The sequence below is a fragment of the Phasianus colchicus genome, chromosome 5 (assembly GCF_987193195.1).
Source record: "Phasianus colchicus chromosome 5, bPhaCol1.hap1.1, whole genome shotgun sequence".
Taxonomy (NCBI): Eukaryota; Metazoa; Chordata; class Aves; order Galliformes; family Phasianidae; genus Phasianus; species Phasianus colchicus.
The window spans coordinates 47,259,106-47,283,181 of NC_143440.1; the positions used below are offsets into that span (position 1 = coordinate 47,259,106).

Below are 24,076 nucleotides of genomic sequence, written 5' to 3' on the forward strand. Positions count from 1 at the left end.
ATTAGCACAATTTTTGTACAATATTACAGAATAGCTATGTCCAGATTTGGATGTAGCTTTCAGCATCACTTTATCCAAACTTCTGATCTAATAAGATTAATTTTTCTTGCCGTTCTTCCACAAATTCCTGGCTTGCTGCAGCCTCTCCCGTTGCAAGAAAAGTTTTCTATAATGAAAACATGGAGAGGTTTAAAACTGGCAACTACTTACAGAAATATTAGGCCCACAGGATATGTGTCAAGAAAATAAAATAAAATTGAAAAAGTCAAGTGGTTGTACAGACATTCTACTTCTTCAGATCTGTTTAAATGATTGCTATCATTGGCTGACATTTTCATCAATAAATTAACAGAAAATAAACCACAGGAAGGAAGCATGAAAAAAAAAAAAAAAAACAACCTGCAAGCCAGATGCAGAAAAAAGAAACTGAAAATTATGACTGGATTTAAAAACAGCCAATAGATAAGGTGATGAGCACACCACGAGGGGAGGAGGGGAGGAGTCTGACAAAGAAGGCAGGATGAGGGAACAGGAGGTGGGTAAGGTACAAATAGAAAGAGAAAACAGACACTTGTTTCTCTTTAGAATGATGAACTTTTAAAGTCTAAAATGAAGATCTCTCTATCATGATTTTGTGTGTGTTACAGATCTCCTCCAAAGCCCACAAAATTCAACATACTTCAGTTCAGCTATATGAAATCACCACAGATCTCTAAAACTTTTATCTCTGCCATGGCTGCACTCCCTTTGCCAAACTACCACTCTCCTTATTCAAGTTCCTGGACTTTCTGACTGCCTTTGGAGACTGCATATATTAGTTCCCCAGACAAAAAGAAAAGATGAAAATTAGTTAAGGACAGAAATAAATCCATTGTCCATGAGGAAATACTTTAGGTTCTTATGATTGACATTCAAGTCACTCCATGAACAGTCTTTATATTAGGCCAGAAGCCAGTCGCAGCTGGGGAAGAAAAAAGACACTGCAGCACCATTATGCAAAGCACCTTGCTTTCCATGTAAACCTGCAATTTTTTCTCTGAGCTGTTAAACTTTTTCAAAAGAAGCAGGCCAAACTTCAGTAGCCACAAAACTACATACTGTTGGGTAAATTGCAATGGAAAATATTCATTTGATTGATTTAAAGACAGATTAGTTAGAATTGATAGTAATACTAGTATAAAAATAGTTTCAGTGTTCATCACAGAAATATCACCACTCCCTTTAATCATGAATGGTACAGGTTGGAGAAAAAGAAGAGTATCATTTTTTGAGATAATAAGAGCAAGATAACATCTAATGAAACCAAAGTTAATGAATGCAACATCACAGTAAGACAGCAGCACAATCTGCAATGGGATCTCTGTGAGAGAGTTATACAAGAGATTAAGTCAGAACAACAAAAAATGAAAACATTCACCTTTTAATTAGATGGGTTAGAAAGGGGAGCTGTAAATCTTCTTATCACATGTCTTATGGAAAAGGACAAGTGGATTACTCTAGACCAGCCATTACTAGGACACTTGCAATCTTTCTTTGTCAGTGCTAGAGTCCTCAAGGGGACAGAACACTGAAGCCCAACTGTCTCATGTAATATACTGGACTTTGGCAAATCAGTATCTGGTAATTACAAGTTGCGACTCAGTCTCTTTTTCAGGTTTGAGCATGCTCATAGGAACATGAAAACACTTTAACCTGCCAAACCTGCTGCTCATCTTCCAAATCAATGAGAATATCTTGGAAACCAGGAGTCAAATTTTTCTCCTCTTTTCTACAATGGCTGCAACAATTCTGCAGATAGAAAACTTAGAAATAAGAATGAGGCAATCCCATCCACACAGGACCAATATTCCAGCAGCCACGTGTAGCTGGTAGCTTCCTAACAGAAAACTCCAGACCTCACAGCAATAAGTGCAACTTTTGGCAGTGACAGCCACTTTTGAACCACCACAACATTCTTCCCTTACCTCTGTCTCTCTCAGCCTGGCTTCTAGGGCAGATCGTGGTCCCTTGGTGTTGTCATTGATGCTCAGTCTCTCTTGGATGGCCTTCATCCAAGCTTCTGCATTCTCCACGCTGCTGTCAAATTCATCCTGTAGCTGCTGAGTCATTGCATTCAAAGAAACTGAAAGGATAAGAAGAAAAGTAAGCTTTTAGGTTAAAACTTAATAGGAATTCATTCAAGAAAACCTAAAGGAGTATGCATGGGGGGATAATAATGTTGTGGCTTTCCTTCTTAATGATGATACAAAAAACTTCACCCATATAGCATTCAGCAGAGCACAAAAAAGACACCTGCACTGCAGCTTTCCCAAATGAAAATCTACCAGGAAACAAAAAGAAGGTAGGGAGCAGTGGGAGGCTCCAGCACAAGAGACAGATTTAATTCAAAGTTTTCAGATGAGATTAATCTGGTGTCTGTGGTGTATTCCAGATTGGCTACATAAATCACAAACATATTCTGTCTCTGCCCAAAGTCTAGTCAGGACAAAACACTCCTTGTGCCCTTCCAAGCTCGTGTACAGAACGTGACACCAGACTTGCACAACAATTGGCATATGCTTAACTTAGAGTTCTGTAAGCCCTTTAAAGCTGATGAGATCAGCATCAGATTGCTTAGGCCCTCAGTTAACTTGTTCTGTTGAGACCATCGAGAGGTCTGAAGGCACGTGCAGTGAGTTTGGGAGAAACTGATGCAGTGAGAAGCGGCCAGCAGCTGCCCAGACAAAGCACTAGAAGACATCACATTGGAATATCAGCACTTCTACATTTCTTCTTTTGATATTTCTTTTGTGTTCTACACCAAGCTTTTTATTTTCCCCTCCCTCTGTCATTCTCCTTCCCATACAGCAAGCGAATGTGACGGCTGCTTGCTCCATTAATGTGTTCTTGTGTCTTCTCTAGTCAGGCTGCAGACTCTGCTGCCCAGATGGTACGCAGTGACCCTGCAACAGGGGAGAGGCATCCTCTGTCAGCCAACAGGCTGAACTTGACTAATCAGGATTAATCATAATGAAGCCCCTGAACATCAGCTCTACTGAAGTGAACAGAAAGCCACCGATATTAAACAGTTTTGGATCACATCCTACAGCTACTGGCAGCCAAGCAGCTAATGTTTCCTGTAAATTCAAATATTCTTACTCTTTGTTATTCATCATGGAAATATTTTCTCAGCACAAAGCGTGACGACTAATTATTGAGCCTGAGTTTGTTGCACAGAATTCCATGCCATAGCAGACCCCTCCATTTCCATGGGACAATTCACATGGGTGAATCTGCTCAGTGCATGAGGCAGAGCACAGCTTTTGATGAAGCTGGACTAAGGGAGTTTTGTAACCATTTTAACTGTCAGCAACTCCATCTTTATACAAGAGAGAGCCATCTTGTGCCTGCCCAGTGGCAAAAAGCTTCTCACCATGCTGACGGTGCTTTTGTCAGAGATGCACAGGGGTTCATGCCATATCAGATGTTCCTCCCTCTACTCCTGGTGCATTTTGTTCCATGTCAGATCAGGAGAAACGAGATATTTGTGTATGCAACACTTGCAATAAAAACAGTCTAAATTGTTGCTCAGGCTTCAGCAGGCTTGATGCTCAACAGCCCCAGTCCAGAGAGAGAACTGCATCTACAGATCAGCAGCTGTCCTGCCCCCAAGGATAGATCCACCTTCATTGTGCAGCCACGGGGAGCTGCGTTTGCATGGAGGAAAGCAGGAGATGGCAGACAAAGTAAAACTCAAAGCTGCAACTGTTAGAGCTAGAGGGCAATGTTGAAGAAGAGTGACTTCACCCTGAAGAAATTAAAGATTAGAACAGGATGTAGTGGATTTAGTAAGAGTGATGTGGTATGGAGTGGCTACTAGACGTACAATAGGATATATCATTAAAGCTAAAATGACTTGCATTACAACAATCCTAAGAATGAAGCCAGTTCATGGAGTAAAGTTACTTTCAGGTAACTGTGTCCTCCAGTAACTGGTGCAGAACTGCCATTTCCTGGCTATAATAATCTAACTCATAGAGGAGAGCACACAGCTCTGCAGCTGACCGATGGGCTCCATTTCACATTAACATTACTGGGAGCCATACAGTCTGTCCCCTAACTCCTTGCACATTGCATACGTACATTTCTGGGCAAATGGTAACTGAATGCATGAGTGTAAACTGACTCCAGTTACGCTCTTATGAAATGAAAACTCACGGTACATTTGCTGGATAGACTCAGATGAGGAGTGACATTCATTTCCTAGGAGAAGTTTCTATTCCTGGTAACATCCATATCATATTTAAAATTGGCTTTAGAACTCTATTTATGAACTAGATCATAGAGACCATTGTGTTATTTCAGTCTCACTTCTTACAAAAAGCATAGGGCAGTCAAGTAGAGCTAAGAAACATGGAAAACCTACTGCCACCTTTCATAGAGAAACCCTACTCATACTCATGCTGCTGTCCTCTGAGAGTGAGGATTTTCTGTCTTAAAATTAGAGGCAGGGTCCCCCACCCCACACACAGGCATTCCCTGCACGCAGCCAATGGGAAGCATGGAAAATATTATTCCAATGTTAAGATTCACCAGTTTGCAAAGAAAAAGAAACACCTTGTTACACCAACTGCCTGCATAAAATCATTTACTGATTTTTAATAAGTAATTAATGCAATTTAGCATCATAAAGATGATTAAATGTAACGTGAACTCTGACCCAGTCCCAGGCAGATTCCTGGGCTGCAAGCTGCAATAGGTGGCAGCTGGCCCTGCCTGGTGGGGCTTTCCTCCCTCTTTCCCAGCACTGGGCATCAGATCCCAGCAAAGCTTTTAGCAATAGAGTCCTTGGGTCTTCTATTTTGGAAGACCTCACAAGCCTTAAAGGCATAGGTTGGGGTTTTTCTGACTTTCTGCCTGCTTGGAAAGAATAGCTGACAAAACTACTTGAAATTTGGCAGTAGCTGTAATACAGCTTTTTTTTTTTTTTTTTGCAAGCAATCCTAAGGCTAGGATAAATGATGACTGGATAAGTGTTATGAATCAGGAGTATTTACCCAATTCCTGCTGCATCACTGCAACTAAATGATTGAGCAATACCGGAGATGAAATGCAGGGCTCTGATCAGTACTGAAAACACAAAGCAGATACGACAGCCCCTGAAGCAGGCCAGAGCTGTTGAGTGGTGCAGAAGCAGCACTCATGGACCAACCTGCAGCAGGAGCAGCCCGCTGAGGCCACCTGCACCACAGTGCTCCTGTCCCAGGGCATGGGCACGAGGACCCGCTATGCCAGGAGGGCTTCCCCTTAAACACAGGTGCAATCCTCTGAGCAGTTTGTACCAAATTATTTTTATCACACTCATTTTCAAATAGCACATAGGTATTTGAAACAACATTTCATTTTAATGCCACTTGAATCGTGTATTAGTTCATGCTGTGGAAAGTATATTTATACTGCACAAAGCATTTAGCATCTCTATACGTATGTTACTAAATGAGGGTAATAACCAACCAAAAGAAATTCTGGCATAGATAATGGGAAACTCAGCACAACCCAGTGTTATTTCTCCAAGTGAAACAACGCAGTCATTTAGCACAGATAAGGAGGAAGCATAATTCAAGGTGCTGAGCAGAACTGGCCCAGGACGGCTCCTGCAGCACACATAGGTGTTATAAAAAGCATGCTTACATTTCATGAACAGGAAAATACAAGGCACAGATCAGCTCCAGGACTTTTGAGCTGAACATCTCCCACAGGACTGGGCTTTCCATTAACTCTGATTCACCCCCACTGGCCTAAAAACACTTCTGGAAGCGCACTGCAGAAGGCATGATGCCTCAGCCCTGGGATCCCAAGGCAACAGCATGATGCAGATTAGCTCAGTCCCTCATGCAATTCAGCCAGCATTCCTGGGGCCGCATTTCTGAGCACCTCCTAGTTAAATGTATCTACTCCAGCATTCTCCCTAGTGCATCTAATAGCTCTCACTAGGGTATCATGAAATTTAATATTTGTAATGCAGTACTGGGAGCTTGTAAAGTTATTTTGCAAGTGCAGTGTCTTTTTGGTAGGATTATCATATTATTTTTGCAATGTTTCCTAATGTACTTTTTTCCTCTCTGCCAAGTCACACAGCTTTTTTTTTTCCTTAAACTTCTTAAGACATTTCTTGCAATCACTCCAACTTTAAACACCCTTTTCAAACTGACACCTATAAAACACAGGCTCTTACATACTTTCAGTATGTTCTGGCTTCCTGTATTCATGTACTACTTGACTAGTTTCCAGAACCAAATTCTTACAAAAATAAAAAGGAAAGTACAAAAATGCTGGAGGAAATTCAAATCACTCACAATGAGGGAGGCTGTTTTTCAATTATTGAAATACTTCAAACTTTTTGTAACCTTTCCATTTGGTTCTGGGATTGCACATGAAAAAGATTCACAAAAGCCCCACTGGAGTTGTCAAGTTTTATACAAATGCATGAATTTGAAAGCAATTGTGATTCTGGGAATTGCTTGGTTCCTGGAATAATTTAATAACTCTTCAGTTTCCCTGGATGTTGTAAAAGAAGCCAAGCAAAGAGACAGAGCTGGGAGCTCCAAATGCAGCAGGCTGGAGAGGAGGAGTGCCCATGGAGGGAATCGTTCGTGGTCAGCCCCATGAGTTGCTGCTTGGAACTGCATTTCCAGCAGCAGATGCTTTGTCATCACAGGATAGAAAGCCTCCAGCAAAGCTTCAGCCAGGCACAGCAGAATTAAACTGGCTGGGTAGGTGCAGAAGAACTTCAGGTTGCAAATTTAAGATGTAATTATTTCCAGTATATTTTAGAGGTTCAAAACATTAGTCCCATTACCTTGCCCATCTTCCAACACAGCCTTTTCTTGTGTTATTTGCTGTTGTTTGTTATTTATGACAGTTAGCAATTGCTTGCCCTAATGAATGAGCTAGAGAGTAAATAAGATGTTTCTTTGTTATATTTATCTAAATAAACACATTCATAACCAAGTTACAAGCATCCCTTTCAATTGAGGAATACTAACATTATGAGTACTGCAGCAGTGCATATCATAACCACTTCCTTTTCCCTACAAAAGAATCCATGGAAGCCTACAGCTAACGCAAGACATTCAGTTACAACATGACCACACCAGAAAATTTTCTATTTGATACAAAACCAAAACAAAAACTGTTTGTCAGCCATATTCTGTGCCAGGCTAACTGAAAAAGCCTGATTTTTTCAACTGATTTTTTTAAAGATTAATTTCAGACTTTGGTGAAAGGCAGCACAAATGGAATATTGTTTTGTTTTATATCACTCATCTGCAAATAACAAAGTTCCCAGGTCTAGTAAGTCACTTCCTAAAAGGAATAAATTTTTAAAAAAGATTCAAAATATTAAACTAGTTCAATTTCTGAATGGAATCATCACATGCAAGCGAGGCAGAGATGGGTTCTGGGGTTGTTCTCCCTGTCAGAAACAAGTAGATCTGACCATTGAAATTTTAGTTTTGATATTACAGTCGTCAAATCAAATTGGTATTTCATATGTTAGGCCAGTGGTGTAAATACTGCAGAGACTGATTTTAACCTTTTATAATACATACCCCAGAAGTTTCCCAATAAACACGCCAGAGATACTAACAACAGGCTTGCTTTTCTAGTCACCTTTCGTAGACTCTTTAGTCTGGGTTAAGCATCTCTGCTCTAAAACCACAGCGGAGATTTTTTGTATCTAGGGTGCCTGCTTCTGAAATTTCCTCTAAAGAGAACCTGCTGCCTACCAGCAATCTCCACTTGGTGAACTCCTCCCCAGCTGCTGGAATAGGCTTGGTTTCAGCCTTGCTCACCACCAAAAGAGTTTTACCATCAGTCAGCAAAAGTAAAAGCATTACAAGTCAACAGCATTAATCTCACGGTCTCTGAAGGCTGGAATTTATGTTTTTAATTATTTCCCACTTGTTCTCTACAGCCTGTGTGATCCCACAGCACTGGGTGCCAGTCACACCACTGATATATTGACTAATAAACTCTTGTGCCACCTGAATCTTGGCTGGAGATCAGTGAACAATTCCGAACAAGTAATATATCTAATAAACTGCTCCACTTTTGTTGTTCATATATTGTGTACTGACAATACAGTTTTCTCAGAGGGATGGTTATTCTTTACCTTTTGCCAAATAAATTCTGCAAATTAGGTTGTTACATAAACTATAACCAAATAACTCTTTCAGGAGATTCTTCATACCCCATTTCTGGTTCCCCATCAGTACCTGATAAAGATATTGTCTGCCTTCCCTGGCTGGCTAGCAGTGGCCCATCTCTTCTACACGCAGTCTATCACATCGTGACTCCCAGGGGCAAGGCCACTTTCACCACTGTGACCCACCCCAGCATGGTGGCCACAAACAAACCGTGCCCTTCCACAGCACGCTGCAGTAGCCAGAAGTGTTCCATAGGGTAACACCTGTCCTGTAGAGATTACACACTACGTGTTAGAAAAGTTTCAGTGATGAAAATAGAGCATCAGCAAGTACTTAGGGACACAGAGCACTGGACAGAAAAAGGGACAATTGGAGATTACCACTGCATTTCCCATGCTCCATGCAAGCTCCTGTAGTGATGCCAATGTCATCAGCCCACCCCTTAGAGCCAGAGACACTCTTCTGGCCCTGAAGGCATTAGTGAGAGGACTCAGACAGTGGCCTCACAGCAGAAAGGACTCATTGCACCAAGCCTCGGCCCATCTGTGGGACACCTAAAACTTCAAGTCCTGCAGGAGCCCAGAGAAACCAATGTGAGAAAGGAACACCTCCAAGCAAGGATCTAGGCAGTGGTGGGTCAACTTTCTTATGCAGCAACCCCCATGGCCTGATGAGGTCTTTAGTCACAATGAGGGTGTTCAGGGCTATGGGATGTCAGCCTGTCTCCAAGTCTGTCTCTTTTCTCTTCTGCACTTTTCCTTCTTGCACATAACTGTGTCCACACTTGTTTCTAGGGGTTTTATGACTACAGTTCCACACCACATCCCACTTCACCAAAAAAACAGTCTTAAATCTTAATTGACCATCAGTCAAGTATCTTCACCTCTGAGTGACCAGCTGCGTCCGACCTGGGAGCACTAAGAACACTGCCTTTAAACTAACTTTAACTAACCTTGTACAGCAAGTATTTATCAGCAGTATTTGTTATAAAGTCATTTGTAAATACTAAACAAATATATTCTAAGGATACAATGCCCTTTTTCCCCTTCAGAAGAACAGATAAAGGACTAACTCTACAAAACTAGAAGTTTTTCACATCTATCTGTCAAATCATTCTTATTAAGATAGTGCTACTGGGACATAAATATGGAAAATACGGAACTGTTTAGTCTGGAGAAGATCTTATCACTCTCTACAACTCCCTTGAAAGGAGGCTGTGCTGAGGGGTCGGCCTCTTTTCTCAGGTAACAGCAATAGGACAAGAGGGGATAGCCTCAAGTTGCACCAGGAGAGGTTCAGGTTAGATATTAGAAAAAAATTATTCTCAGAAGGAGAAAACCATTGGCACAGGCTGCCTAGGAAGTGTTCGAGAAATGTGGCACAGAGAGACATGATTAGTGGGCATGGCAGTAATGGATTGGACCAAATGATCTTAGTAGTCTTTTCCAACCTTGTGGTTGTTCTCTATGATTCTATGAAAAAGTGAGACTCACTGGAGTTATAACAAAAAAGTAGCTTAGTAGTTAGGACTCTCCTAATTTTAAATACTGAAGTTGTTGATTGAAGTAAATGTGTGATTTCCATAGGATCAAAGCCAATGATGATGGAGAAATCTGCTGAACCTGCACCAAACAGTACGATCTGTTCAAATGAAGAAAGAGAAAAATGATCACTGCTAAAGCTAAACCATGTAAAATGCTGTCAAAAGGATACATCAGGGTAAGCAAAGTCAGATCCAGCCAGCCAGCATTTGGACATAACTTAAAGTAACATTTGTACTAAGCTGATAATGCCAGGCTGTATACTGCAAAAAGTCAGTGGTTTGTGTTCAGACAAAGCTAGGCTGTGAAGCAAACAAGGCATTCTCATGTCCTAAACAATACATTTTTGAAGCTGCCAGCAACCTTATCCCCCAAAAATCTCTACTCAGAAACAAAGCAGACTGCTGCAAAATTGCGGCTCTAAATGAATTTTGAGTGGTTTGAGAACATTTCTGGAACTGACTAAAGGAGGCTGTTTTCCTGTGACTCATTTTTGCCTGAACTCTTGCAGTTTCCACATCTTCATCACCCTCCCCCTACGCTCGTTTGCCAGGCTCTGTGGGTTAAGGACCAGGAATGCATCTCTGTCTTCAGCTGCAGAGTTTGCTCCCAGCAGCATGGGAGTTTGCTTCTGCAGTGAGAGCAACATCTCAGCAACACACATAGCCCAGCACTGCACAACAGGGAGGACGCATGTCTTCTGGATGAAGCAGCACTGTCTTTTTAGTCATCACGTTAGCCTGAATGAGAACTGGAGTCTCATGGTTTATAAAGCTAAAAAGTATTTCAACCTCCTCCTACTGAGGTTAATTAAAAACACAGTTGGGCATAAAGCTGTGACAGCACTCAGCTGCAAGTTGTGCTTGTCAGCAGTCCACATCTAGCAAGAGGGACCCAAGAGTTATTTAAGGCTGTGATTGCAGGTAATTACCTTGCCAAGCAGCCAGAGAAAAGCTGATGCTTATTATTCTCACTCTTGCATCATCCAATCTTAATCACTTTTTTAAAAAATGAGTATTGTAAGAAACCAAGGCTCTTTTTTTTTTTCGCCCTGTGGACTGCTGAAAAGATTCGGCAGCTCTACTCTATTTAGGTTCCATTGTGAACACAGGGCCTAATTCCTCAGAGCAACTGTAAAAATCCCACCCAAAGTTTGACAAACCACATCTCAAGGGCCACCAGCTGCCAAAGGGCTAATGCAGATACGTGCCCAGGGCAAGCGATCACCATCGGCAGTGGATCTGCATGCATACACTGGTGCATTTAACAAACACATTTCCTGAGTGACGTGTCATTGCTCTGGTGGTTCTCAGACATTAAGATCAGGAAGAAGCAGAAAGGTAGAGATTTTTATAATGCAAGTAATATGTAACTCTTCTACGAGGAGTAGCATACATTGTGGCACAAACTTAACTTTGGTCTAAGAGAAATAATCTTTTCTCAGTGATCTCCACAGCCATCTTTTAAAGGTTTAAATGCATTTCATGTCAGTTGAATCCTCCCACTGTATTTCCCCTTTGAATTCATAGTTCAGGGCTCAGTGGGAATCTCACTAAAGGCTGATTCAGAGAACAAAGGAATTAGGTTATTACCTTTCCAAAAGAAAAAGCATACTTGTGTGATGTGTGCTAAACTGCAGCCCAACCGAGCTCCAACAGATGGACAGTTTTCACAGAAGCCACAACGAGCACAACATGCGTGACAAAGCGAGATGCAAATTATGCTCCCCTCTTAACACTTAATATGGAATTTCTTTTATCTCCTCTTAATTTATTGCAAATACCCAAGTTATGTTTCAACAGTGGTACGTGGGAAGTTAAAACTACACTATTTGAGAAATTTCAGGAAAAGAATTCCAATAGTCCCAGTTTGTCTTGAGACTGTGAAAGCTGATATGCCCTCCCAACTCTAACAGACGCTGTTAACCTCACTGGCTGCCCCTTATCTCCAGCCACGGCCTTGCGGTGAGCTCTATGGCTGGGATAGTTTCACTACATTTTTCCACCTTAGATGAAGGTGTTCTCCATTCTGGCCTTAGAACAATACATTCTGCTGCTCAAAGAACAGTTTATCTGTCCTTATTTCATCACATAATGCCCTTGGCCTCTCTGCTATTACCTTTCTAATGAGCAGACGATGCATAGGCTTTCCCCTGAGAAAAGCAAGCAAACAGACAGGCAGCACCCACTGGCTTGTTTATGACACACATAGGCTGCCTGCTCCCCTAGCAGAGTGCTTATTTCTGTCTCCTTTCCAATGTAATCCAAATTTATGACACTTCAAGGAACTTAATGTCCTCAAGGTTTTTATCTCTCCAGTAAATTTAATGGGAAATTGGAAAAAGTTCAAGAAGTTATCAGGAGCCGAAAGAGAAACAAAGGCAGCATGGTCTTGACTATTTCACTTCCTTATGAAATAAAAGGAATAAATCCCACAGAAACCTTACCAAAACCCTGGGAGTTCTGGAAGAATGACTGCTAAAAGCCTGCAGGGATCTACCTGGTATTCTCCTGGATTCGTGCAGCACCACAAGGCTATGGGGATCTGGGTGCTGGAGTGCAGCTCAGTGGGATTGGCATCAGCAGCATGTGGTGTGAAGAGAAACCTAGGGCTTCCTCCTCACCAGTGCTGAGGCAGCGCAGGATTTCCTCTCTGCTGCTTGCTGCATGGTAGCAGTGAGACGGGGAGATAGAAGTGTAAAGATACGGGAGATCAGAAAAATAAAAATAACAAAGAAATCTATCAGTGTGCTGCCTCTGTTTGAAAGGTAAGATTTAAATAGAAATAATCCCCAGAAACTACCAAGAGTTCAGGTCATCAACTAACAAGCAGGTTAATTCCTAAGGATTAATGCTTGAAATTATCACGCCTGACAAATGTTGGCTGAACAAGAACGAGTCCAGAATGCTCAGCATGAAAGCAAGTGAGAAGTGCAGACAAATACATGTCAGAGAATTTTTAAAACTGTCAGCTCAACTGCTACCATAATTATAAAGTGGGTAGAGAGGAAATTTATCTTCTCTTTTTTCATTCCCAGATCTTCAGCAGGAGATTCCCTTTGCAGGCTGACACACTAATCTAGATTCTACCCTCACTTACAGCTGTGCCATTCAAAGTGGAGGTCAGCTGGTATTTGCAGGCAGTGTGACTGTAGGCACTGTTTGGCTGATTGGAATACATTTTGCATGCATTAACCATCTCTCACGATGGAAAGCATGATTAACTCTCTATTCCTGATTCCCTGAAACCGGTGGAAAATATAAAGCAGCATTTTTCCCTCAGTAAGTGATAATTCCTTTGAGTACTCCTGCTGTTAGACATTCTATGAATTAAAACCCAGTGGTTTGGTAAACCCATTAATTACCATTGGAACCATCCTAACAGTGTAAATCCAGTTAATGTATTCCAGGGCCAAACTAGATTGCACTCACATTCAAGCTACTGTACATCCCAGATGAGTCCAAATGGCCAACAAACAGCTCTAGGTTTACAGTTGGTGCACATCAAATTTGTGCTACACTGAGCAACATCCATAGGATTACAATGGAGGAAAGGTGTAGAAAACACGGAAAAGGAAAAGTGGAAGAAAAAAAAAGTTGGCTCAGATTCCACTACCAAATTAGAAGTTAAACAGGGAGAAAACTATGTCCTCTCTTTCCATCTCAGCGAGCAGAACCAAGCAGTACATGCAAACAAGCATGGGAAAGATGAAAAGAGGAAAAGAGATGGAAAGAAAATCTAAATGGAACAACAATGGGATAGAAACTCTATATTGGGCTAACACTATGAAGTTTCTAGTTTAACTGAAGACCAGCAGTTCAAGATAAGCTGCAAACCCTATCTGAGACAGGGATCCCAACAGAGCCAACTGAGCACAGAATTTTGCGCCATCAGTAGTGAAAAATGACAACAAACAGAAGAGGAATTGGTCATGGTGTCAGGGCACTTCAGGGAGGGAACTGATAAACCAGCTATTTTCCAACTATCTTGTTAGGCTTTTGCTAACCTGAATAATCCTCAGAAATGATGCAAAGTACATCAGCTTGCAGGCTAACAATGAAAGCAAAGGAGACCAGCAGCTATCCCAGTGACTTCAAATAGCCACAGCCCAAAGGCAGAAAAGAAAGCATTAATCTAGCAGTCAGAAATGCAGCATTCCCCATAAAACTTTCTGTAATTCAGATCAAAGCAAACCATATTTTAAAAGGAACTGTAGTTTCAGAAAAGCATAGCAAATATTCCTACCACAACTAACCTGCCATCTCCTTACTTCTCATATGAAGAATACTACTGAAAGTTTATCAAGGAATTGAAGAATTTTTCTCATCCCTCAGACTTTCTACTATTTCTAGGAGACAACATTTGAGTGGCATGTTCTTTAGTCAGACCTGTGTTAAAAAATACATTCAATCATTCTGCAAGAAAACCAGCTGGATGACTTCAGATTCCCTGACAGTCTGTAGCAATGCAAGGTAAACACTTTTGCGAACACAGGAACCAACACCTACACCAAATATTCAAGTTGTCCCAAGTACTGGGCCTGGAGGTACTGGCAGTGGTACAGGCAGGTGTCAGGCTGTTGGTCTTTCTGGTACAGCTGCACTCTGTGCAAACAATGAATCATTAGGCAGAGCTTAATGATTTAGGTATATCACCTCCAAGCTGAGCATCTGAAAAATGAGGCTAAGGCACGCAGTCATTATGTCTGCCCCATTCAAGAAGAAAATAAGTATTTTGACTTTACTTCTTGGCATTAAAACAAACAAACAGAAAACAAACAAAAAACCCACACAAATCCAAACTCTGATAAATGTTAAATCTGGTTTGAGGGAGATATGGATTAGCTAATCCATTTAGTATCTTAACTGAAAAATCATCTTACAAATCCCCAAACTAAGGTGAAACCTGCAAGAGCTTCACAAATAGCACGGTGATAGACAACACAGGAAAAGGACACTGTAAAAATAATTACCTGTGGAGCACTAAAGCAGGTTATTAATGTTCGGGTAAATTCCAAAGCACTGACTAACTAGAAATTTTCAACACTAGCAAGGCTTAAATTAAAAAAAAAAAAAAATCTGTGACATCTAAAGTATTGGGATTAAGTGATTAAATGTGTGCACGTAATTACTCACAAGAATGTTTTTAAAGCACCTTCAGCTCTTTCATCAGGCAACAAGTGCTACTTTGCTTGGCTGTGAAAAAAAAAAAACAACCACTAACAGCTCTCCTTCATAATTAAGTATTCTCACTACACCCAAACAGCTGGGCAAGTAAGCAGCTGAGGCAAGAAACAAAGTACTGCTGAAAGCAAGACCTTTGGGGTTGTTGGTAGACCCCATTCCAGGCAGCCTAGGTAAGTGCCACTGGATGGTTAAGGCTTACAAGCACAACCAGGGATGCCTGTAGGGGGAATATTTGAAGAAGTATTTTGCAAAAGGACAGGTGTTTCGACTGATTTTCTATGGTATTAGAATTGGTACCCTGTGCTGCAGGCAGTTCAGGGATGTGAGCAGCAAGGTCTGTGCTGATAGTAAGATTGCAAAAGCTGACCACGTGAGGGCAGTCAGAGATGGCATAGCTATGGTTGCACTGCAAAATCTTGTGGTGACCACAGCTTGCCAGACATTGCCTGCAACATGCTCCTGCTCCCTGGCCCCCTTGGACTAACTCCTCTTTGTCACTTCACAGAATCATAGCAGCACAGAATATTCCAAAGTAGGAGGAAGCCAGGACAATCACCAAGTCCAACTCCTGGCTCCATACAGCACCACCCAAAATTCAAATTCTCTGTCTGAGAGTGTTGTCCAAACACTTTGAACTCCAGTAGTTGGGACCTGCGCCCACTGCCCTGGGGAGCCTGTTCCATGCCCACCACCTTCTGGTGAAGGACCTTTTCCTAATTACCCAGCCTGACTGCTGTCATAGCTCCACACCATTCCCTCAGATCCTATCACCATCATCAGAGTCTACTTCTCCATTATACTCTTTCTTTCTTCTTCTTTGTCTCCCTTACCACTTATTTATTGATTCTACACTACTACACGAGCTTCTCCTCACAGTGAAACATCATTCTGGGGACTTCCAACACAGGACCATTTGTCTGACAAGGAGCTGCAGTGCAGTTACCATGAGCTTGGACCCAACGAATCTTCTCACTGAAATCCTTCAGAGGAGAAGCAGTTATGCCTGGAATCAGATTTGAAGAGCCAGACATTCTGGGTAAAGAAATTATCTCTATACTAAAAGTGTCTCAAAAAGAATAAAGCAATAGTTAAGGTCCAAGGACATGAGAAGAGGGGTAAAGGTTCTACAACAATTTTAAGCTTATGCATGTAAGGAGGAAAAAAAAAATAATAATAATAACAGAAGGGCTTGAGCTTATTTTCCCTTCTGTTAGGCTGAAGGTATTCTCTGTGGACGTGGGTCTCACACCAATATGCACCTACTCCCAAAACAACTAATTTAGGAACAGGTCTGTAATTTGAGAATACAAGAGAAAATCCAGATCTCTGCCAAAGCCAATGGCAACAATGCCACAGAACCAAGATTTTCCTATAGACTTAAATGACAAGGCAGTGAGAAATTTTTTCCTTGGGTGCTTTCTTTATCTAAAGATCTAAATTAACATAGGCTCTTCTCTTACTGAGCTAGCATTATTAGATGTGTGTATTACAAAGAGCATGTGCCTTGACTGCTCGTTTCCACCACTGTGGCTATAAAGCATTTCTGCTGACTGAAATATGGAACATCACCTGTATTTGTCATATGTCACATGTCATCTGCCATTCACATAACAGCTATTGCATTCCCACAGGGCCACAGCAGTGCTCATGCAAGGAAACGAACTTGAAGAAAAATCAGCCATTTAAGTTACAGGAAATATACAGCTTGGGGAAGAACCAGCAGCTTCAAAGATTGGTTTCTCTTCGTTACTGACATGACCTCCTCACACAACATCACCTCTCCATCTGAGTGACTTGAAAATGTGGTGGGTACATCAGTATCTGTTCACTTTCCATCTTCAGTGTCCCTGAACTTCTGCAGGCTGCACTGAAAATGAGTTCAGCATCTAGGTAATGATCAGATACATCTCTTAAACTATTCCTCAATCAGAGGCAATATATATTTTTAGGAGTGCCTAGTTATAATGATTAGAAAACAAAAGAAAGGATGCAATGCTTGAAATCACATCACACTGCTGCATTACGATGAAGAGGAGACAGCTAAAGTAACCGTAACATTTTTTTCATAGTCTATTATTCACTGCTGTTGTATCAGTCCAATTGAATGAACAGGTGAGATAAATCAGTGTAAGATAATCTTGCTCTAATCTTGGTTTGTAAATAAGTCAGTCCAAGTACCTAGACACACTATGGTTGCTTACTGTATCTTAGCATGACACCTCCGACACAGCATCAACTATCATCATCCATAAAGTGAGATGTTAGCATCCCCTTTCACAGATGGAGATATGAGTTCTCATAGAGTCTACATTTCAGAGCAGCCTCTGATAGATGATGCCAGACCCAATGACATACTCAGCACTCAGTACCTCTGGTCCCACGCCAACCCTCAGCTGTACATGTTCACCAACATCACAAAGCAAATCTGTGGCACAGAACATGGCTCTTCTAAATCACTCTACTACATTAAGAGAAGGAGGATGGCCATATACTCAGCAATGGCCCATTCGTACATTGTTTGGGAGTCATGAACTAGGGCCTCCATGTCTGCACTTTTTACTAAGCAGAGCTATGCAAACACTTCCACGAGAATTCAGATCTCAAACTGTGTATGCTAGCCTGGATCAAAACAATATTTACAGGTACACTTGCTCTTGAAAATCAAGTATTTTCAAGGAGTTCTGAAGAACTTATCTCACTCAGTTGAAAATAACTTCCTGTTATTTAGCCCCACAAGGCGTGACACTGGAGGGGATTACAAACTTCTGTCATTCCCCAGTAGCAGAGGGAATGCGTCTGGGAGAGAAAGCCAGCAAACTGGGCAGGCAACGCAGTGTCACATAATCACAGAATGGCTTGTGTTGGAAGGGACCTCAAAGATCATCACATTCCAACCCCCCCTCACAGGCAGGGCCACCAACCACCATACATAATACTAGACCAGGCTACCCAGGGCCCCATCCAACTTGGCCTTGAACACCTGCAGAGACAGGACATCCACAACTTCTCTGGGCAGCCTATTCCAGCACCTCACCACTCTTTTGGTAAGGAACTTCCCCCTGACATCCAACCTAAATCTTCCCTCCTTCCACTTAAAACCATTTCCCCTTGTCCTGCCATTATCTACTCTTTGAAAGAGTTGGCTCCTCTCCTGTTTATAGGCTCCCTTTACGTACTAGAAGGCTGCAATGAGGTTGCCCTGCAGCTTTCTCTTCTCCAGGCTGAACAAGTCCAGCTCCCTCAGCCTGTCTTCATCATGCTTCAGTTTGCTAAGCTATCCCACAGATACAACGCCACTCACCTGCCCGAAAGGAACCCAAAGGTTTCTGTGGCTCTGACTGCTCTTCTACTAAAGCCAGTGATTGGTTTTAATAACTATTAACTGCAGGGGTAGCAGCATATGTGAGTCTAGGATTCACTGGTGACAGCCACTGTATCTGAATAACAGATACTAGTGCTAAGTATAACAACAAATCTCCTGGCACATGCTATTCCACATGGGCCTCTCACTCATTCTGTACTCCCTTTTTATTACTGCCACAGTTACGAGAAGACTTTCAGCATAGCACATCAAAAAATGTGCTATTCTATCTTTTTAATGAGCTATTCTATCTTCTTAATACAAGTAAACAAGCATCAATTAAGAATAAAACAAGCAACCTGAAACTTGATATCTGATTTCCAAGCAAACTACAACTTCGTGGATGTCATTTCTTCTTGCGATTTCCCTCACTTTCCACTAGTACATTATTTCATGCATTTGTTCCGTGAGATCTCAAGGCTGAGGTAGCAACTTAATCCTCATTATACTACAGCCAAAACATGAATTCCCATGAAATCCCTTGCTATGAAGAACTTCCTGTCAGGCCCAAGTCTTCTGCTAGGCATAACATAGATAAAGTCCTTGTATTCACGCACATGACAAGTCAGTCCTGCCAAAAGGAAACTAACAGGCCCAGATCGTATTTAAAATAACCTTAATCTTCCTCAGAATATAAGCACTGTACAGGTTAGAAGTCTAAGCTTTCTGTTCAGACAGACAGAGACATCAAAGATTGCTTATTAACTTTATATAGAGTGTCAATGAAAATGCCCTTCTCTATCAAACAAGTTTACTACCATATTTTGACACTGAGGTGTGGTGATTTCAGATAGTATGAATGGCCAGAGTTCACAACTCCATGAGTTATTCAGTTGTAAGTCAGCACGCTGCTGAGTCATCAATTTTCATAGAAGGATATCACCTACTTACAACACATGCGTATACAAATATTAATATACAATTAGGCACTGACACAGCTGCCCAGAGAAGCTGTGAATGCCCCACCACTGAAGGCATTCAGAGCCAGGTTGGATAGGACTCTGGGCTCTTATCTGGTGGGGGGCAGCTCTGACCATGGCAGGGAGTTGGAACTAGGTGGGCTTTAAGGTCCCTCCCAACTCAAGCCATTCTATGATCCTATGATTAAGGGACAACAAGCATCTTATTTCCAATAGAAGCTGTGGTAAGAGATGAAAGCTAACTATCCTTCTTGAAGCTGTGATGCAGGTATTAGGCTTGGAGCATCTACCAATACCACACAGGTGTGTATGGAAGTACAGATGCATCCTGAGCCCAAGCGTTCAGAGATGTTTTCAGGATGATTTGAGAGCCACAAAGAACTGGAGGGAACAAAAATGGCTTACTCAAAAGGAAAGCCAAGACACTCTTGTCAGTTAGGCCAGTATATGAAAGCCAGAGAAGACATATGCACTGGGAATGGTTCACAGATGTGGAAAACTTTTGACCAGGATGGGAGGGAGAGAAGAAACAGTGTAGTACATAACAGAAGAAAAGAATCGAAACCAACACAGGAAGGGGCAAACATGCAGCACCACACCCTGAGGGGCAATACATTCTGTCTTCTTGGGGAGTTTGAGGGCTCGGGTGATTCATGGAAACAACTGTGTGTAGGGAAAAACTGTTTTATAGAGAGCCCATCAGCTGTGTCAAGTTCCACTTCCTGGCAGCTAGTTTGGAGGGAACAATGCTCCCATGACTCACTACGAGTTTGCTTCTTGAAATAAAAGTTGCCAGGGGACTGCAGCGGGTTGCATTTCCTTGCTTTCTTTACACACTTGGCAAACACAGAGGCTGTGCCAAGCCAACACACATTTCAACTGCCCACGAATTTGAGACACTTTTAGAAAAAGAAGCAGAACAGTTGAAAGGCAACCAATCAGCTTGTAAAGTTTTGCTGCATTTTTCAAATCCCTTCTTCAAAAAATAGCCACTGCACACAGAGGCTTTGAGATGGCACATGGACAGCTTGAAAGTGGCATCCAAAAGTAGTAGTAAGGAGCTGGTCTGATCAGCACAGTGATATTATTTTTCATTAGTGATAGAAGATAGCAAGACAACAGAGAAAGGAAGCAATGCACTGTTTTGACAAGTTGTAGAAGCATAGTCTTGCAACCGTCATTTTTACAATTAATCATTGACTGCTGCAGGTTTCACTCTGTAAATGTATTTGAGAAAAGCTATTTCTAGGAATAACGTTTTCCAGAACTAAGACCTAAGTTCATACGAGCCAAACCGATAAGCATTTGGAAATAAACACAGTGGCAGAAAAGGACGCGAGAGAAGCCAAAACCTTACGGTGCATCGAATGGGGGTGTAAAGGTGAGGGCAGCGGCTCTTACGGACAAACCGGGACCATCCTCACTGCTCGGGACAGTGCTGCGTGAGAAGCACTCGAGCTGAGCTGCGTTATCTTCAGCCGAGGGAAGGGAATAAGACGGGGAACAGAAAGCGTGGGCACGGAGTGCCGCAGAAACGTGACAGCCACGGCGAGCAGCCGGCTGGCAGCGAGAGCCCGACACCTGGGGAAGAAAAGTTGCAAGCCGCTGCTCGCGCTCTTACCGAGCTGCTCCTCGTGGAGAGATGCGGTTATTTAACCGAAAGGCATTAAATAAGAGGCTTTACCCGCCCGCTTACTCCGCTGGGGAGCGGTGCTGCAGGGCCCGCAGCCGCGCCGTCACGCAGGAGCTGCGCCGCGGGGACACCGTTAGAGCCGCACGGCCGTGCCGCAGCCGCCCGAGCGCAGGGCTGTCCTTGCCGCTGTGCGCTGTCAGGGGGCCTCGTCCACCCCTGCCGGGGCGGGACTGGACGGGACGGGACGCGTGGGCTCTCCCGCAAAGCGCCGCCTCACCGTTATTCCCCGCGGCCCCGAGCGGGCAGGCCCGCGCCCCACTCACCGCCGCGGCACCCGCCGCCGCCGAACGTCCCCCCGGGGCCGCGGCGCTTCTCTCTCCGCTGCTCCCGCTTCGCTCACCCTCGGCGGGGCCGCTCGGCACCGGCCCCGCCACTCGGGCTGCGCGGAGTGCCCGCCCTCAGCCCTCCCCGCTGCGCCGCCGCCCGGCCCGGCGGGAGGCGTTATGCAACGCGGCGGTGCGGAGCAGACGGCAGGGCCGGGCCCCGGGCTGACAGCTCTGGGAGGGACGGGGCGGGTCTGGGGGCACAGGTGAGCCGAGTGTCGACACTTACGAAAGAAAAGGCCGAATTTCTCACAAAATCCTATTTGGGGACTTAGAGCTCTGCGAAGCACCTGGCGCTGTTAGATTCGTGACGCAAACGTGAACGTTCCCCAGGCGTGCAGGTGGGTGCAGAAATCCATACCGACCCACGGACAGCAGCAGCACGGCAGCTTCCCACCAGCTGTACGTGAAGGAAACAGCCCCAGGGCTCTGCAGTTGTTTGTTTGGGCGCATGGGGCGTTCAAACCGAAAGTTGGAAAGCAAAACAAAACCCAGCTAGCCAAAACCGTTGTTTGAATTAGGCGGTTCTTCTACAACCAGTCCGAGCAAGAAGTCTACAATATACGTCCAAGTTATTGTGGAAAGATCAGTTAAGGAAGAAAAAGAACAGCAGAGGCAGGCACGGAGTGAGCTCTCCTGGCAGCCAGAGGCCGGAGCCACGGGCGTCTTGTGCTCACCTGCAGCAGCAGAAAGTTCTCATCGCATGGAAATGGCCCCAGGCAGGGAAGAACGAACAGCTTTGTCGTATTTGAGCAATAATACAATGTAAACAAACAGTGAGTGTGTGGAGCTTTTCTGTATTTCTCAAGGCACAAAAATGTTCTTTGTGAGAGGTGGTGTTGCTGCCTTCTGCTGCTGCGAACTGCTGCTCTCATCTGCATAACGAGCAGAAAAACCGGACGCTTCTGATACAAGTCTCAGCCATATATAACAGTCCTAAGGCAAAGAGCCTGAGGGCGCATCATCCAGAAGTGAAAACAGAGTGCACTCCAGGAGTCAGTGAGAAGCAGAGAACGAGGGCTGTCCAGTGATGCCACCTCTCAGTGCAGGCTGGCACACACCACTGGTCTCCTGGCCATGCCTGCGAGGGTGGCCTCTGAGGACTGACTTCTGTCCACAGCTTGGATTTGAGATGGTGCTAATGCAGCCCCACCTGGAATAGCTCAGTTCCTAAATTGCTCCCAGGTCATGAGGAATTGACACCCCTCACTCACAGTGGAAAAGGATAATGGGAATTTGTGAGAATTATTTAATGGTAAGATACATGCATTTTTATAATTGGTTCTGGCCTTGAGACATCGAATGCCTGAGATGGCCTTAATTGCCTCAAACTGTGCCACTGTGATCTATTTAAATTGTCACTGAGAGGGGAACTGAACACTGTGTACATCCTATGTTTGTAGACAAGGTAGTCACCTAACTTGGGAAATCTGATTTACTCTCTAGCATGGTTTTGACTTACTTGGAGTGAAGTTCATATCAACAGTGTAAATTAGCATCTACACCTATGCAACTGCTCCTGCCTCACAATAAACTCAGAGTTGGTTATCTCTTAATCTTTGGAATAGTGAGAAGAACCGCACACATTCCAGAGAAGCTGAACTCTACAAGTATGCATGTAGAAGAGGTAGATGATAAAGAATAGAAAATCTTATCTCACGAATTTTCATTGGGAAAACTGGCTCAGACATTTAGATATATAAACAGTCCTTACTGGCAGCGATTAATTTGTAACAAAAACACTCCCTAAGACTTTGTACAACTAGATGTTTTAAGTCCAAAATGAAAACAGCCCCTTGCATTCAGAAAGCTTGCTGGTGGTGGACGTTATATTTAAAAATCGTTATATTTAAAAATCACTTGCATTAGGTTCCCCTTCTGCATTTCCCCACGTGACAGCTTGCATGGCTCTGTACATTCTTAGAAATATATGCAGGCAAACAGTAGGCATTAAGTAAATGAACATTCAGTGCATTATCTAAACAATATAAAACTGCACACACACCACACCTAAATAACAACAGAGAGGTCAGAACAACTGAAATTAGAGTGAAAGGGTGGGGAAGCCTCTGAAAATGACAGAACAGCAGCTCTAATCCTCTTTCATTGGAAGAAAGGAACATATATTTAGAAGCCATTTGCTCAGCCTCTAAACCAAACCACAAGTGGTTGTCAGTGAACACGCAGCGTTTTCAGACATTTCCTGTGATGTGCAGAATACCCAGTGGACTGGGTGGGAAGCACCAAATACTGCTACTGACACGCACATGTGTTGGCAGGGTTTACTCCACAGGACTGACGACCCACCACAGGAAGAACTGCAGTAGAAAAGCACTTATAATGCTGCAGGGTAACTGCTCTCTGTTATTAGCATAACACACCCATTTACCACACTCATAAACGATGACAAACAAGTACTACAAGATATTAAGATGTTTCCCTTTTTGCTTGCTTGGGTACAGCAATGTCAAGTTGTTATTCATAATGAGTCATTTGGTAGTCCTATGGTGGGAGGAACAGCATTTATTGGGATAGTAAGATTGGTGTGCAGTATACCAGTGACATATGTCTTCAACATAACAGGTTTTGACACTTGGACTTCTTGGGGTTTGTTGTTTCTTTTTTGAGTTCTGAAAAGTTGCACGTGGCTTGATAGAAAGCTCCAGCAGGCGATGGTAGCAGTTGCTACAGAACACCTCTTCCTGAGTGGGTGAGGATTGAAGTGTCATAAAAAGCTCTAAAGAAACAAATCTTCAGGAACAGCAGAGCAAGGTTTCTGTCAATTAGACAAGCTAACTGGTTCTGGATTCATACAGAGATCATACAGACTTGGCATTTCACATTCTCCCTACTGCACATTTTGACA

General features: G+C 43.1%; 1 protein-coding gene across 10 annotated transcripts in view; it reads right to left on the reverse strand.

Moving 5' to 3' along the window:
• SYNE3 (spectrin repeat containing nuclear envelope family member 3) overlaps window positions 1-21,241 on the reverse strand; it is a 61,249-nt gene extending 40,008 nt beyond the window's left edge. For 3 of the 10 annotated variants that reach the window (XM_090141559.1, XM_090141560.1, XM_090141561.1), the window contains exons 1-2: window positions 20,552-20,573; window positions 1,965-2,122 (exon numbers count right to left, since the gene is read on the reverse strand). In XM_090141559.1, coding sequence (XP_089997685.1) covers window positions 1,965-2,122; window positions 20,552-20,558 — 165 coding nt within the window. In that variant the 5' untranslated portion in view covers window positions 20,559-20,573. The other 7 variants (XM_090141563.1, XM_031593039.2, XM_090141565.1 and 4 more) reach the window with 7 other exon arrangements.
• Between the last annotated feature and the right edge of the window lie 2,835 nt (window positions 21,242-24,076).